Source organism: Amblyraja radiata, chromosome 10, assembly GCF_010909765.2.
Source record: "Amblyraja radiata isolate CabotCenter1 chromosome 10, sAmbRad1.1.pri, whole genome shotgun sequence".
Classification (NCBI taxonomy): Eukaryota; Metazoa; Chordata; class Chondrichthyes; order Rajiformes; family Rajidae; genus Amblyraja; species Amblyraja radiata.
The window spans coordinates 13,970,733-13,987,528 of NC_045965.1; the positions used below are offsets into that span (position 1 = coordinate 13,970,733).

General features: G+C 40.6%; 1 protein-coding gene across 3 annotated transcripts in view; it reads left to right on the forward strand.

Annotated features, from left to right (window-relative positions):
* The window catches only part of glis1 (GLIS family zinc finger 1), a 298,316-nt gene extending 289,682 nt beyond the window's left edge, over positions 1–8,634 (forward strand). For all 3 annotated transcript variants that reach the window (XM_033028112.1, XM_033028110.1, XM_033028111.1), the window contains exons 9-10: positions 1,852–2,022; positions 6,813–8,634. In XM_033028112.1, coding sequence (XP_032884003.1) covers positions 1,852–2,022; positions 6,813–6,949 — 308 coding nt within the window. In that variant the 3' untranslated portion in view covers positions 6,950–8,634. The remainder of the gene's footprint in view (positions 1–1,851; positions 2,023–6,812) is intronic.
* The last annotated feature ends 8,162 nt before the right edge of the window (positions 8,635–16,796 follow it).

The following is a 16,796-nucleotide window of genomic DNA, read 5'->3' on the forward strand; positions in this document are numbered from 1 at the left end:
TTCTTCTCACATCCCAAAGACATGTAGGATTGCAGGATAATTGGCCCCTGGAAATTGTCCCTTGTGTGTGCAGGGAGTGGATGTGAAAGTGGGATAACATAGAATTAGTGTGAACGGATGATGAGTGGTTGGCTTGGACTTGATGGGCTGAAGGGCTGGTTTCCATGTTATTTTTTTAAACTAAACCAAAATATTACGAATGATCCTTTTTAAGAATGTATGAGGACATATTCAGTTGTTTTTTTAAGGACCTTTTTAAAAGAGAGGTACAGAAACGAAGAAGCATGAGTAATTGTGCAGTTTAAGATGCTACTTCCGTATTTTAGAATCAAACAAGTGATAACATGGCGGTTTGTGGCAGAATGTAGAAAATCTAGGTGGGGGGGGGGGAGGGAGTGGGTGGTGTTCGAGACTAGAATTGGAGCAGTGCAGAGATTAAGTATTGCAAGGCGAGCAGAGATACCAAGGAATAAGGGTTTGGATGGGTGTGAAATCTTGACCAAGAGGTATTAAATTAGAGAATTGCTCTTTTGGGTGATAGTTGTCATAAAACACGGAAGTCATGGATGAATAGGATTTGTACAAGTTAGGAAACAGGCAGCAGTCTTGGATGTACTCATATTTAAGTGAGGGTAAAAGATAAAACAAGCAGAGTGCAAATCTCAAAGTCACAAAGGTAAGAATGACAATTTCAGAAAAAATCTGGCAGGAGTAGAAGTAGCAGAAAAGGTCAAAGTAATTAGCCATGCTGTTGAGCAGATTCTCTTGTTGATGGTTGGAGTCTTGACATAGAATTTAATCCTGACAAGTGTGAGAATGCATTTTGGGAAATCAAATAGGAATAGGACAAATATAGTACATGGCAGGGCAGTAAGGAATGTAAATGAATATGGAGACCTTGGGGGTTCAAGATTAAAGTTCCATGAAATTGGTGACACAACATTGAGTGATTGATATCTGAAAACACCGCCAGAAGTAGTGGTGGATATAGATTCCATTATTCTTACTAGGAGGCATAAATACAGATTTTCAACTTGGTAAGGCACAGAATGATACAGACCTAATGTTGGCAAATGGGATTAGTATAGATAGGCAAGATGGTCAGCATGGATGTGGTGAGTCTAAAGACCCATTCCTGCACTGCTCATCTCCATGACTGACGTGAGATTAGAATCTTGACTTCATTTATCATAATTTTATGGCTGGAACTGAATTAATTAGTGCCAGTTCTCTCGATATTTCGTCAGAGAACAGTAAATGGTAGACAAGCAGTGTGAAAAAATGGGGCAGTGAAGGGGTCAAGAACTGTGCTGGAGAAATTAATCCAAGTTTGTACATAAGGAGTCATGCTTCTGTGGATAACGTTAGGGTAGAGTGAAGATGGGAAACAGGAGGGGTTGAGGTACAATAACAACATTTAAAAGACACTTGGACAGGTAAATGGGTAAGAAAGACTTTAAGGGGTATTAGCCAATTGCGAGCAAATGGCTAGATTAAGTGGGGCATCTTGGTCGGCATGGACAAGTTGGGCCAAAGGACTATTTCTGTGTTGTATGACTATGACTAAGAATCGATTATTTGGAGACCGAAGAGGTGATGGTGCAGGGGTGGGAAGAACATACAAGGGGAATAAGAGTATAAATTCTGCATATTTTTCCATTACACTCCAGGAGGATCCCATTATTCTGTCCATACTCCTTTCCCCAGTTCTAAACTATTTTTAATATTGTTACTCTATTGTTCATGATTTGTTATATAAAGAAAAATAACATTTTAAATTTAGATTTCATAATGTTGTTTTTTTAAATCATAGACATTGATCATAACGTGACAACTGGTGTTTATTTTCAGGTTACCAAGGAAGCTTTCATGCCATGCAGCACACCTCCCAGTACAGTGACTCATTTAGAACAATGGAACAAACTGCTATTCACAATTCCCTTTCAGCAGACAATTCACACTGCCCTAGTCCAGCTCAGCATAATGGCTACCATTCACGTGTTGCACATGCAAGTCTATCAGGTAAACAAAGTGATGCAGATTTCTGTACACATTGCTAGGATTAATGTGTTACTTCTTTGTTTTTCTTCTACATGTTTGAATGAATATGATTTTGCATAAATGTATAATAACTAATTCTACGACTTTCACATAGAGTACCAAAAAGCTCATCAAAGCTTGGTATACAATATGTCATTTCATTAAGCATTTTGTGATACCTATGATACCTTAGTATCATGCTTTAGTCAAGCTGGCAGCCACTTTCAGTTTGAGATTTGTTTGGTTAAGACAAGATTACAAGATGTCTTTCTTTGAACATGTTTGGACAGATTTTACTGCCTACGGAGACTGAATTTTTATAATGTTTGATAGGTATTTAAGTATTAGCGACAAGTTGGGTTTGTGACTTCTGGCCAAATAGGACAACTTTACATCATTTGAAGCACAGCAATAATAGGTTATGCATGATAACCTGGAATGAAACTTTTGAATATTAACACTCAAAAACATGTCACCTGTATCTGAAGTTGCTGAACCGTATCCATTAAATGTTGGCAGCAAAATCTATCGTGTATTTGGGAACAAAAGGAGATTACCATAAGTTGAAAAATGCACATAGAAAGGAAAATGGCAAAATCATGGATCAGTTGTCCAAGAATGAGGTTGAAAGAAAACTATAAGTCTACAGGAATATATCAAGTGACTGCAAGCCATGGATTTATAAACATTGTAAGGATGCATTTTGAAAGATAATGGGTGGCACAATGGTGCAGCGGTAGAGTTGCTACCTTACAGCGCTAGAGACCCGGGTTTGATCCTTACGATGGGTGCTGTCTGTACAGAGTTTGTATGTTCTCCCCGTGTCCTGCATCGGTTTTCTCCGGGAGCTCCAGTTTCCACCCACTCTCCAAAGATGTTAAGATTTATAGGCTAAATGGCTTGGCATAAATTTAAATTGTTGCTAATGTGTGAAGGATAGTATTATTGTGCAGGGATCACTGGTCAGCGCAGACTTGGTGGGCCGAAGGGTCTGTTTCCATGCTGTATCTCTAAATTAAATTAAACTGAAAAGTCCTGGTAAGAATAATCAACAATACTAAAGAAACAAGAAGCATTGCAGAATTTTGAAAGGGGTAAGAATAACCCATAATGTCAGGAATGCAGCACAGGAAGGCAGTCCACTAACAAATAGGATCCAGATAATGAAAAATAGCAACATCAAAGGACCATAGTATAAAAAATATAATTAAAAACCGTCTAAAGATGCTGAACGTGAACTTTTAATAACATTGTCAAATCAACAATGCAAATTGATGTACATGGGCACACAATAATTGGCACAGTAAAGACATGACACCAGGTGACCAAGGTTGTTAGCCGAATATCCAGGGATATTTGATATTTAGAAAGGCAAAGCAAAAATAGAAGAGGTGGTTGTCTTTCTAGTGAAGGGTGAAAACTGAGCAGTAGTGAGAGAGGACTCAGAAAATCGTGAAAAATACACACAAATGCTGGAGTAACTCATCATCTATCCATGATCTCCAGTGATACTGCCTGACTCATAGTCAGGCAGTATCACTGGAGATCATGGATAGATGATGATTAAGATTGAAAACAAGTCTTGGTGGATTTATGCTGGTCAAAAAACATTCATATAAGTTATCTCTAATCCTCCGAACAGAAATTAGTAATGTAAGGGACAGCAAAAAAATAAAAGAAAGTTGAGACACATGTAAGAAGTGCACTGCAGTAATAATGGATGTTTTAATCTAGATAGAGATTGGTCAAAACATGTAGAAGTAATACTGTGGAGCATAACTTCCTGGAGTTAGATTAGTATGTTGAGTAGCCGGGCTAACCCTATGGGGGAGGGTGTTTCATGTTTCACCTTGCTGAGGGTTAAAATGAAGGAAGGCAGTCTCTGGATATAGTGTAAACATTTGGCACTGAGATGTGGAAAAGTTACTTCACTTAGACGGTAGTGTACCTATGGAATTCTTCAGTGCATAAGGTGGTGGACAGAAAGTTATTTCATATACTTAAGAAGAGCTATATATCTAGACACAAAATGCATTACGAGGTATGTGGCAGAGCATGAATATGGTATTCAGATAGAGGATCAGCCATGATCATATTGAATAGTTGAGACAGGTATTGTATAGCGGTCTGGAATGCCTTGCCACAGGTGGTGATGGAAACAGATATGATATAGCGTTTAAGAGACATTTAGACAGGCATATGTATATCAAAGTGGAGATATTGCAGATTCGGACACAAAGCTCATTGCTAATGTCAGGGCTCCGATATATTTTTAACCTCATGTGGTGATGGATACTTCCTCAAAATATCGTTGTCAAGGTGTTATAAACCACTGGTTCAATAATGTACGATTAAGAAAGAAATCTATAACCTTACAAGATTTGACCGAAGTATGGCTCCATGTCCATGTCAACACTGTAAACTCTAAAATGCCCTCTGAAATGGCTGAATACAATATTCAATTTGAAGGCAACTATGAATGGACAACTTAGGTTAAATTCATCCGAGACACTCTGGTCCTGTTATAAAAAATAGAGGTGCTAACAACATTGCTGGTGGGCTCCTCTTAGAACAACCCCCCCCCACCCCTCACCCATCCCAACCAAAACAAAACTTAAGGTTAGAGGCAAAAGAATTAACTAAATTGTCCAGTAACTGATTATATAGAGTAATTGATTCATAGAGTCTCTCACAGTGTGGAAACAGGCCCTTCGGCCCAACTTGCTCTACCCTTCTACACTGGTCCCACCTACCTGTGTTTGGCCCATATCCCTCTAAACCTGTCCTATCCATGTACCTATTCTAAATATTTCTAAATGTTGATAATACCTGCTTCAACTACCTCCCCTGGCAACTCATTCCATATACCTACCACCCATTATGTGAAAAAGTTACCGCTCAGATTCCTATTAAATCTTTCCCCCTCACCTTTAACCTATGTCCTCTAGTTCATGATTTCCCTACTCTGGGCATCTACCCAATCTATTCCTCTCATGACTATATACACCTCTATAAGGTCACAACTCATCCTCCTGTGCTCCAAGGAATAGAGTCCTAGCCTGCTCAATCTCTCCCAATAGCTCAGACCCTCGAGTCCTGGCAGCATCCTCGTAAATCTTCTCTGCACCCTTTCTAGCTTCTCAACATCTTTCCTCTAACATGGTGCCCAAAACTGGACACACTATAAATGCGGTCTCACCAACGTCTTATACAACTGCAACATGACCTCCCAGCTTCTATACTCAGTGCCTCGACTGATGAAGGTCAATGTGCCAAAGCCTTTTGGACTACCCTATTTAAGGAACTATGTACCTGTACGCCGAGATCCTCTGCTCTACAACATTCTCCAGAGCCTTACCGTTCATTGTGTAGGTTCTGCCCATTTAGTTCTCCCAAAATGCAACACCTCACATTTCTCGGTATTAAATCCCATCAACCATTCCTCAGCCCACCTGCCCAACCGATCACGATCCTGCTGCAATTTTTGACAACCAATATGTACAACATCTCTTGACTCTTAAACCCAGCAACCAAACTTAGACTGAAAAAGATATGTTAGTATTAGTTATCTTTCCAATGCATCCTGCTTGTACATTGGGTTAATTCTATTACACAAACAATATGTAATTTGTTAAACATCTCTGTTTGATAGTATAACATTGATTAGATTTATACTTTCTTTCCTGAGTGGAGCTAGAAATAAATAGAATCCATTTTGATGTTGTTGTCAGTCCAGATTCTAATCAGAGGTCATAATTAGCAGCTTTGACCATGCCAAGATAAATTACCTCTAAATTAAAATGTCCAGTGAACTGAACTACTCTACCTATTAAATGCAGTAAATTTATGCCATGCCAAGTTTAATTAAGCACAACTTTTTTTAATTTACTACATCATTGTCTGAACTCGACAAAGTTATGTTTGTAGTTATTGGGTCATTTTAGCTTTGCTTTGTTTAACTTTCTAAGAAAACATTGTCAAAATCTACTTCACATACTTTGTCTTTAGTTATAGCAAGATAATGTCAACTACTGATTTTTAAAATTTAGATTCAACTCTGATTTTAATGAATAAAACCCAACAACTAGTACTATTTGCTAAACAAATAGCATCAATATATATCATGCAGCATTATTAAAGTTGAAATTATTTGCAAACACAGTCCTTTTACATTTAGAAATCATGTTCAAATATTCTTGTCTGAAAATATTAAATACCTCTCTGATATGAAGTAAATGGCTTTGGCAAGTCCCAGTCTGATTCCCATGTGATCTTCAGTCATAAATACAAAGCCAGTTCTAATAAGAAAGTAAATAACAATTTCCCAGAGACACTGGACTGAATACAGAAATTACTATGGTAAGATTCGCTTTTCTAAGTTGACATTAACCAGGAATGAGCAACGTTTCCTCTGCATGCATGTACAAATTAAATTATAAAAATAGTTTACACAGGGCATATACAAATTTTTAACTAGTGTTCAGACATTACCAAGAGAGTAAAATTTCCATTTAATAACTCCCCCTATAAACAGGCTGCACAGCAGTACAAAAAAAAAGAATGGTCAAAAGAAAGTTATTGAAGCTTGATATAGTTCCAAGTATTGCATTTTAGAATTGACTTCATGAGGTTAAGTCTTATAGTCAAAAGATATATTCACCCCACTGCCTTATCTCTGATTTGCACACAAATCTGTTGAGGCTTTCAGCTGACAGTGAAAATGTTGTAAAATTACAGCCATTAACTGTATACCTGTGGAATTCTGTCCATAGGGTTTGACATTGTCCCGGAATCTCAAGACACATTCGGAGAAACACTTCGTAATGAAACAGAAGACAATGAACTCTTCCAGATCAGCACTGTTGACCGTTGTCTGAGTCAGCTGTCCTCTGTTTATACACAGACCTGAAATCAATATCTTTCAGCTGTTTCATTATTTTTGAACCAATAACTGCCTGACATGCCTCTGCTCAAGTTATATACAAAACTAACAATGATATTGGATTAGCCAAAATATGTTATTACATTTCAACAAGCATAATCTACTATCCAACTCCAAATGCTGACCATCCAAAGTGAAATGATTATAGGTGGGTATTATAGCAAGCACACAATCCTCATGAGCCTATCACTACATATTAACAAAATCAGCACAGCTACCATTGTGAGTTTCAGCATCAAATGTTATATATATTTCTTTCTGTTTATGAATAAATGACTGGAAGAAACCAAAACCTTTGACCTATGGTTAGAGTCCCTTTCAAAGCTGTAACTGTTTTGCTCCAAATTGAAATGTCCAAAAGGTAACCATATCTGCATTTTATTTAATGTGTGACACTAAGCTCAAGCAAGATCATCACTATAAATGTATTTCTGTTTTATAATAAATGACTAGAAGAAACCAAAATCTTTGACGTATGGTTAGGGTCCCTTTTAAAGCTGCCACTGTTTTGTTCCAAACTGAAATGTCCAAAAAGTAACCATATCTGCATATTATTTAATGTGTGACACATTGCATTTCTGTGCTAATCTAATGAACAGGGATACTTTTGTAATGCTAAGAACATTTAAACAAATATGAAATAATGAGAAATAACTTGTTCTGCCATGCCTTGCACCCTTCTGAACATCATCTGTTGATGCCATTGCATCCATCCATCCATCCAGAGGGAATGTTTCATACTTCCAATCTACCAACTGTAATCAAACTAATCCAACTACATTTTCATCCTCACGATTAAATATTGGCCTGGGATCAACAACTGTGTTTGTACATCACAAACTAAATTCAAGAGAATTAATCAATCTCAGCATCTACTGTGATGGAGGCACACATTTCATAATCATGTTTTTAATTTGTTTATATGTAATTGTTTTAAAGGTAAACTCAGAAAAAGTTGGATATATACAACGTCAACCAGTATCTCAAGGAGGGCATTATTTTAAGGTGTCATACTGATAAAATGTCACATAATTTTGATATTTTCCAAAGTCTTGATCCTTCCATCTTTCTTTGTATCTAACATATCTTTAAAATCTATGTGTACGTGTTTAACCAAGATTTTAGTTATACTTCAATCTTGCCTTTGGCTTGATTACTCTTTCCTATCATTCTAGGAAGCGCATTAACATGTTTCGCTGCATTAAAGATGCTACATAAAATAAAGTTTTTGCTGTCTTTTCCAGTGTCTGGCTTGCTGAGCACTTCTTAGGACTTTCTCTCATTTCAGATTTACAACATTTGCAATGTTAATTTAAACAATCAACATGAAATATGTTGTTGCTATTGCACTTTTGATACTAATGCTTCAGGCATCCAGATGTGCAAACAGAGCAGCCTATTTTGTAACTGTTGTTAATCACTTTTTTCTGGCTATGGTCAAATGTAAAATAATATGGGTATAAGTTTGTAAAGAATGTTACATATAAAAAATTCTCAATGTCTTAAAGGTTTTCATATTTGCTCTTTTTGTACAAAATGTTCACATCAACATAATGTACATAGCTTATGTAACAATTTGAGTATTAATATGACATTTTGCAATTTATATAACTTTTGTTGAATAGATTATTAAAAGTTGTTATTAATGGAGATACATTTGTTGACTTCTTTGAAAGATTGCTCGCCTGGTACTTAAAACCCAACAGCAATGCAAATATGTTGCCAAACACTGTAGAAAATAAACGTTTCAAACTAATTTCGCCGTAGCATGTGTGCAAAATGACAACTGCTGCTATTGTAGGCTGAAGTTTAAATGATCCTTATGCAAAATGAACAACGTACCACACATGCATGGTATTAACGCTGTTGTTATACTGGTCCTTACACACAGAATGGTGCGTTTTGTTCTCAAGCTATTTTCGATTTGTGCTAATTTCATTTTCAATAATCCTGAGTATTTGTGTGGGAGGGTGAATGATCTGGTTCAATCTCAGGACTTTTCTACCTGGTGTTAAGTGTGTGGTTAGTGGGGAGCGCTGCCATAATATCCCGGCCAAGTCACCTCACACCATCCCTGTCCCCCAGAGCGACGGCACCACGCAGGCGCAGTGTGGGGTCTCGGGTCGGCGAGCGAGATAAAGCCGTTGGGCAGTAGCGCGTGAGCCGCCCACAGGTGCGCAGGCGGCAAAAAGCACCTGGCCGTCAAACTAACCTTAAAATCATATTCTGCGTCCACAGTTAGAGATTATACACGAACATACAGAGCATAATAAAATGACGTCCCTGTTAAACCGTGTCAAAATGTGGCCGTGAGTTGCACTGAGAAGACATTGTCCTCTAAAGGAAGCGCCGGTAACACGGCGGCCCCAGCACCAACCCCCGCTCTGGTGCCAGTGCCAGCAAAAGGGATGTGTGGTTAATGTCCGCAAGTACCTGGAGTTGAAACCCCTTAACCACAATTTACGTTTTTTTTTAAATATGCAAGTTAATATATATGGGAAGGAACTGCAGATGCTGGTTTACACCGAAGATAGAGACAAAATGCTGGAGTAACTCATCTCTGGAGAGAAGGGAGGAATGGGTGACGTTTCATGTCGAGTTGCGAAGGACTAGTTGGACAGTTGAGAAAAATGTGTTGGTCTTAATGTAAAAAAATCTAATGAAAACCCACCTCCTTAAGGCTGGTTACCCAGCTCTCGCCGTGCACGTTGCGTAAGTCTACAGAAATCTGAGATAAAAGCCTTGAAAACTGAACACTGAATAATAGAAAGGTACGTTCATTGAAATCAGATGCACAATTGCATATTATATGTGGTATTTCGGGCACGTTTCCCATTTAACGTGGTGAATACTTCAAGATGCATAGTTTAAACTATAATTCGCAGCTGGGCCATTCGGGAAAATCCCAGGGAGAGAAGACTTCTGCCAAACCACACGGACGTCCTCCAGCTAACGATGGAGTTTAATTGGCAGAATGTTGAGAATAGATACACGAAGTAAAAGTAATAACGTATCAGCAGTCTTTTATTTTGTCTCAATGCAAAAAGAGCGGAAATACAATAAAACAGAATTCTGAATGAAGGGTCTTTGGATGTCTTTTGAAGTTACACGTTGCTTGCTTTTTCTTCAATATTTGGCCAACTAAATGATAAAAGGATAAATATTAGAAAATGAGAAGTTTGGTGGGGTGGGGGAGAGAGGACGGGACCTAGAGGAGGGTGATCGCTTTGCATTGTGTCAATGGCCAAATGGCATTCTTCCATGCTACAGCCTTTCTTTGATTCCGTGACATGATTTTGCGCTCTTGTATCAGTAACCAAGCAATCAATTATGTTTTGTACAAAAGAAATGTAAATGTGTGGCTCAAATTGCAAAAGAATATAAGAAATAATAGGAGCAGGCCAACTTGCCCCTTATGCCTTCTCTGCTGTTGACTAATACCATTCCTGTTTTTTTTTAACCTCGGTACCACCTCCCTGCAGTAACCCTGCGTTTCTCAGTCCGTGAATAAGTTTGATAAAGAATGATTTAGCCTCCATAATCAATCTGGGTAGAAAATTCCAAAGATTCAATATCTTCTGGTCGAAGAGATTTTATTTCCCTCATATCCGTCCCTAACGGTTGACTGAAAACAGCCACAAAAAGCTGGAGTAACTCAGCGAGTCAGGCAGCATCTCTTGAGAAATGGAAACGGTGCTCTCTGCTCTCTGCAATTTCTTGTGGTCTTGGATGGAGCTGTTCCCAAGCTGTGATGTATTCCTGATAAAATGCTTTCAATGGCACATCTGTAGAAGTTAGTGAGGGTTGTTTGGGATATGCCAAACATCCTAAGCCTTCCAAGGAAATAGAGGCGATGGTGTGCTTTCTTGGCATTAGCTTTGATGTGGCTGTTCCAGGACAAATTCCTGGTGATATTTATTCCTAAGTACTTGAAGCTTTCTACCATCTCTACTTTAGCGCCATCAGTATGTACTGCTTCACTTCCTGAACTCAATCACTATCTCCTTTGTCTTCCTGATATTGAGGGAGAGGTTATTGTCTTGGTACCGTAACAAAGGTTCTCCATCTCATCATTATTTGACATCCGACTCACTACAGTGGTGTCGTCTGCAAACTTGTAGATTAAGTTGGATTGGTGTTTGGATGCAGTCATGTGTGAATAAGGGATATTCGGTATAGTGGTATAGTAAACGCATCCTTGCGGGGTATCAGTGTTAAAAATTATCCTAGAGGATGATTTATCACCCATCCTCACTGATTGTGGTCTGTTGGTCATGAAGTCGAGGACCCAGTTGCAGAGGGGAGTGCGGACTCCCAAGTTCCACGAATTTGGAGATGAACTTGGTTGGGAGAATGGTATCGAAAGCAGATCTAAAGTCGATGAATAGGAGTTTGATGGGTGTCCTTCTAATCCAGGTGTTCCACTATGAGTATAGGACCATGGAGATGGCATCGACTGTGGACCTGTTGTGGCGGTATGCAAACTGCAGTGGAACAAGGCTGCTTGTGGTGAGAGGCTGGTATTAATGTGTGGTGGTTAATGTGTGCGAGAACCAACCGCTTGAAGCACTTCATGATGGTGGATGTCAGGCCTCCGGACAGTAGTCCATGGAGTGCCTTGAAAATCATTAAGGTTTGTAAATCCCCACACCTGATGGGATCTATACCAGGATACTGAGGGAAGCTAGAAAGGAGATTGTTGAGGTCTTTATAATGATCTTTGCATCCTCTATAGTTACAGATGAAGTGCCAGAATACCAGAGAATAGCCAATGTTATTGGCAACAGGATAAACCAGGAAATTGCGGGCCTCCGAACCTTGCAGCAGAGTTACAGAAATTATTGGAGAAGATTCTTAGAGACAGGATTTACTTGCTTTTGGAAAAACATTGACTTATTTGGAATAGCCAACATGACTTTGTGTGTGGGAGGGGGTCCTGTCTCTCAAATTTGAGGAGATTTTTTTGAGGAAGTGACAGATGATTGATGAGGGCAGGGCAGTAATTGTTGGTAAATTGGATCAAAAATTGGTTTGATTATAAAAGATTGGCGTTTTTCTGACTGGTGGTCTGTGAACAGATGGTCTGCAAGAATCATAATCAATGCACTGGAACTGCTGTTGTATGTATTATATGTTAATAATTTGGGTGAAATTGTAGGTGGTCTGATCAGAAAATTTGCAGCTGACGCAAAAATTGATGGAGTTGTTGATGGTAAAGATGGTTGTCAAAGGGTACAGCACTATATATATAGAAATATATTTGAGAAATAACAGGTGGAATGTAATGTGGACAAGTATTAGATGATGCATATGTTAAGTGCAAGGGGATTGATAAAAATACATCTATTGATGCTCCTAAACACATCATCAGTGATGTAACCTGGGGTCATTGGGTGTTTCAAGTCTTTCAACATCAGACACTCTCACCCAGGCGACCCAGCCGTGGTTGATCTGACCACGACATGTGTTCAGGTGGCATTTGCTCCTCCCCATGGACCTCCTCTCCAGATCCTGAGCCATCTTGAGGCTTTCTCCGCTGCCTCTGTGGTGTTCTTGATGGTTCTTGTCCGGAAGAAACGGGGCTTGCTGTCTCTCCCTTCGGGGGAATACGACCTTTTTGTCGTATCCCCCTTCTCTGCCTAAGATTTTTGCCTCCACCACAGTGAGGAGGTGCTTGGAGGATACACTGTGGTGGTGTTAATTTGTGTTTATTGTTGTTTATTATTGTATGATTGTATGTATGACTGCAGGCACGAAATTTCGTTCAGACCGTAAGGTCTGAATGACAATAAAGGTATTCAATTCAATCAATTCAATTCTTCTCCTCTCCATTCCGTTGATGCCCAGTGCACTCAAGGCTTTGTAGAGCGATTGCCCTGCAAAACCTCTGCAGCCAACCTCGATGGGCAGAAACCTTGCCTTCCAGCCCTGCTTACGGCAGTCTATGACCAGCTCTTCGTACTTGGTCTTCTTCCTCTCATGGGCCTCCTCCAGACGGTCATCCCACAGCACTGTCAGTTCCAACAAGACGATGTTTTTGGTCGCCTCTGAGACCAGGGGGATGTCTGGACTTAGGGTGGTCGTGGCAATGTGCTGTGGGAACTTCAGCTGTTTCACCAGGTCTACAGAAAGCTGCCAGTCCTGCGCTGTTGCCTGTATTCCTGACGGATTCCTGGCTGCTGTGGTTCTTGGCAGCTGCACTCCGGCCTTCACGAAGGTGATCATCTGGGTGGTGGGCTGTGCACGTCTGCAACTGATGACTCCCATGCTGATAGCTTCTGCAATAGGTTTAAGAACCTGGTCGTGATGCCAGGTGTATCGGCTCTGTCCAAGAGCCTTTGGGCAGCAGCTCAGGATGTGTTCCAACATCCCCTTGACTGAGCATTGCGGGCAATCCGGAGATTCCACTTGGCCCCAGATTGAGAGGTTCAATGGGCTGGGCAAGACATCGTACACTGCATGGACCAGGAACTTTTTACATTGTGGTTCAGCCTGCCAGAGCTCAGTCCATGTGACATTTCGGTCCATGGCCTGATCCCCACCTTGTCCTGGCCCCCTGCTGCCTCAAGCCAACCACTCTTGTAAACCTCTCCTCCTCCGCCGCTGCCCCCACTTCCTCCTGGACCAGCCTGCGCCTCTCCTTCCCCTTGGCCTTGTCGAACTGGGGAGTTGGGAAGGTTTCCAGACCAGCTCTCCCCCGAGTCACTGCTCCCACCAGGATTCTGCAGGGCTCTCGCTTAACTTGTTTTCCCTGTTGGCAGCCGGGCAATCTTGGCAGGCTTTTAGGTTGCCAAATGACAGTTTAGGTGGTCATTTAAGATGGCTTGCATGACGCGTGCGATAATGTACTCGGACGAAGTGCGTAGTTACCAATCGGAATTATACTCAATGAAGCATTCACATATTATTTCTGCTTCAAATAAAGTCACAAACTGAACATTCACCAATCAAGACATGATATATCCCACAATGACATGTGAGAGAGAGAGAGAGAGAGAGAGAGAGAGAGAGAGAGAGAGAGAGAGAGAGAGAGAGAGAGAGAGAGAGAGAAGAGAGAGAGAGTAGATCAGAGAGAGATGAGAGTAGAGAATAGAGCGAGAGATCTCGATCTCGAGATCGCTAGCTCTCTCTCTCGCTCTCTCTCTCTCGTATCTCTCTCTCTCTCTCTCCTCTGCTCTCTCTCTCGCTCTCTCCTCTCTTCTCTCTCTCTCGCTCTCTCTCGTCTCTCTCTCTCTCTTCTCTCTATCTCTCCTCTCTCTCCTCTCTCCTTCGCTCTCTCTCTCCTCTCTCTCTCTCTCTCTATCTCTCTCTTCCTCTCTCTCTCTGCTCTCTCCTGCTGTATAGGCGGAGATTTTTTTTAAAGCGCCGTTAGCGAGTTTGCAAGCAGCGGCCGCTATCAGGGCGGGCGGGGTTTGGGAGGAGATGGAGCCGCTGTTCAGGGCCCGTCATTCGCTTCGACCCTTCCTCACCCCGCACCTAGTATCTTTCCCACACAATACAGCCGTCACCGCCGACACAAAACATCGCGTTCCTTTTCTCCAGAGATGCTGCCTGACCCGCAAAGTTACACCAGTTTTTTGTGTCTATCCTCGGTACAAACCAGTATCTGGTTGCCAAGCCGGGCAAAATGACTCGGTGTTTAGGTTGCCCGACGGCGCTTTGAGTGGTCAATGGCACCCGGGCAACCGTTAATTTCGAGCCCTGTTCTGTGGTGTATCCGCTTGCAGCATGACTTCGCCGGCTCTCCACTTCCTCCCAGTTTTCACCTCCACCCCTGCCTGAGCCACCTTGGGGTCGCTGGAGTCCCTGTACAGCATCACCTCTCTGGCCCGAGTCACCTTAAACTTCTCCTCCAGGGGCAGCTGGAGCTTAGTGTTATTTCCATAAAGGGCAATGCTGCTAAGACTCCTGGGCAGTCCCAGCCACCTCCTAAGGAAGCTGCTGACTTTCCTCTCCGATCGCTCTACGATGGACTGAAAGAGACTTAGAGAAGAGAGTGATATTCACAGCCAACTGTGACTTTTTAACTGCTATAAGCTCATCCACTTTGTTCCGTATACTTTGTGCATATGTCAAGTGCAAGGGGAAAGTGTCTGAGAGAAGAGAGTGGTATTCACAGCCAAAATGGCCACCTACAAATGGTAGAGGGTGTGTATGGGGGGGGGGGGGCACAGATATTGTAAATCAGAGGTTTTAAATAAATTGCTAGTAATACCCTGCAGGTTAAGTAGCATTTGCGGAGAGTGAAACAATTAACTTTTTCTGACATGGGGACATTGAGCTGAAATGTAAAATTTATTTCTCTCTTCACAGATGTTCCTTGACTTGCTCAGTATTTCCTGCATTTTCTGTATTAATTCAATACAGAATTAATAACTGGAGGCATTCAAGATTTGTTTTAAGACTGTACTTGGATAAGAAGGTTTGAAAAAACAATGAGTTGCAGTTTTGAAATCTGAGGAAAAATAACTTGGCATGAGAGAAAGACAATTGTAGTGTGGGGATACAAGGAACAATATTATATTTCAATTTATATTCAATAGTATAATGCAGCATAAATATAGGAAATTTATACTACACGTAACAGATAAATGCAACATCTGACATGAATTGTACAATTTGATACACAAGCATATTATTAAAGGTTATGTGTGTAAATGTAGGAAAGTTAAAGGAAATTTTAAGGAAAGTTAAAATAAAGGAAAGTTAGCTTTCATAGCAAAAGGATTTGAGTATAGGAGCAGGGAGGTTCTACTGCAGTTGTACAGGGTCTTGGTGAGACCACACCTGGAGTATTGCGTACAGTTTTGGTCTCCAAATCTGAGGAAGGACATTATTGCCATAGAGGGAGTGCAGAGAAGGTTCACCAGACTGATTCCTGGGATGTCAGGACTGTCTTATGAAGAAAGACTGGATAGACTTGGTTTATACTCTCTAGAATTTAGGAGATTGAGAGGGGATCTTATAGAAACTTACAAAATTCTTAAGGGGTTGGACAGGCTAGATGCAGGAAGATTGTTCCCGATGTTGGGGAAGTCCAGGACAAGGGGTCACAGCTTAAGGATAAGGGGGAAATCCTTTAAAACCGAGATGAGAAAAACTTTTTTCACACAGAGAGTGGTGAATCTCTGGAATTCTCTGCCACAGAGGGTAGTTGAGGCCAGTTCATTGGCTATATTTAAGAGGGAGTTAGATGTGGCCCTTGTGGCTAAGGGGATCAGAGGGTATGGAGAGAAGGCAGGTACGGGATACTGAGTTGGATGATCAGCCATGATCATATTGAATGGCGGTGCAGGCTCGAAGGGCCGAATGGCCTACTCCTGCACCTAATTTCTATGTTTCTATGTTTCTAAATGGTTTAAGAGAATATTGTATTGAAACTTTGTTTTTTGGCTTTCTTTAAGTAACTATATTGTAAGTTTTTTATTACATGTGATTGGGTCCAGTTGTATGTCCTAAAGTCATTTCTTGCAAATGGAAATTTAGACTTGCAGTTGGCAATCAGACATTTAAAACTAGTAGCTAAATTTTGCTAGATCCAAGATTGTGTGATAATGTCTGATTATTCTTCTATGCCCAATATATAGAATTCTACTAATGTATTAAATACCATTAAAGAAAATTGATTGAATAATAATTGTACATCATTGCCTTTGGAACATTCAGTGATTTTCACACATCACTCCTATATTTATCTGCCTGCATTGGTTGAAAGAAAACAAAAGTGTAGAGCTCAATTTTAACATTTTAGTTCCTGTTGAATGTGTGGCACAAAGATTGGCGCGGAAGAAGTAGATTTGAATTCATGGGACAT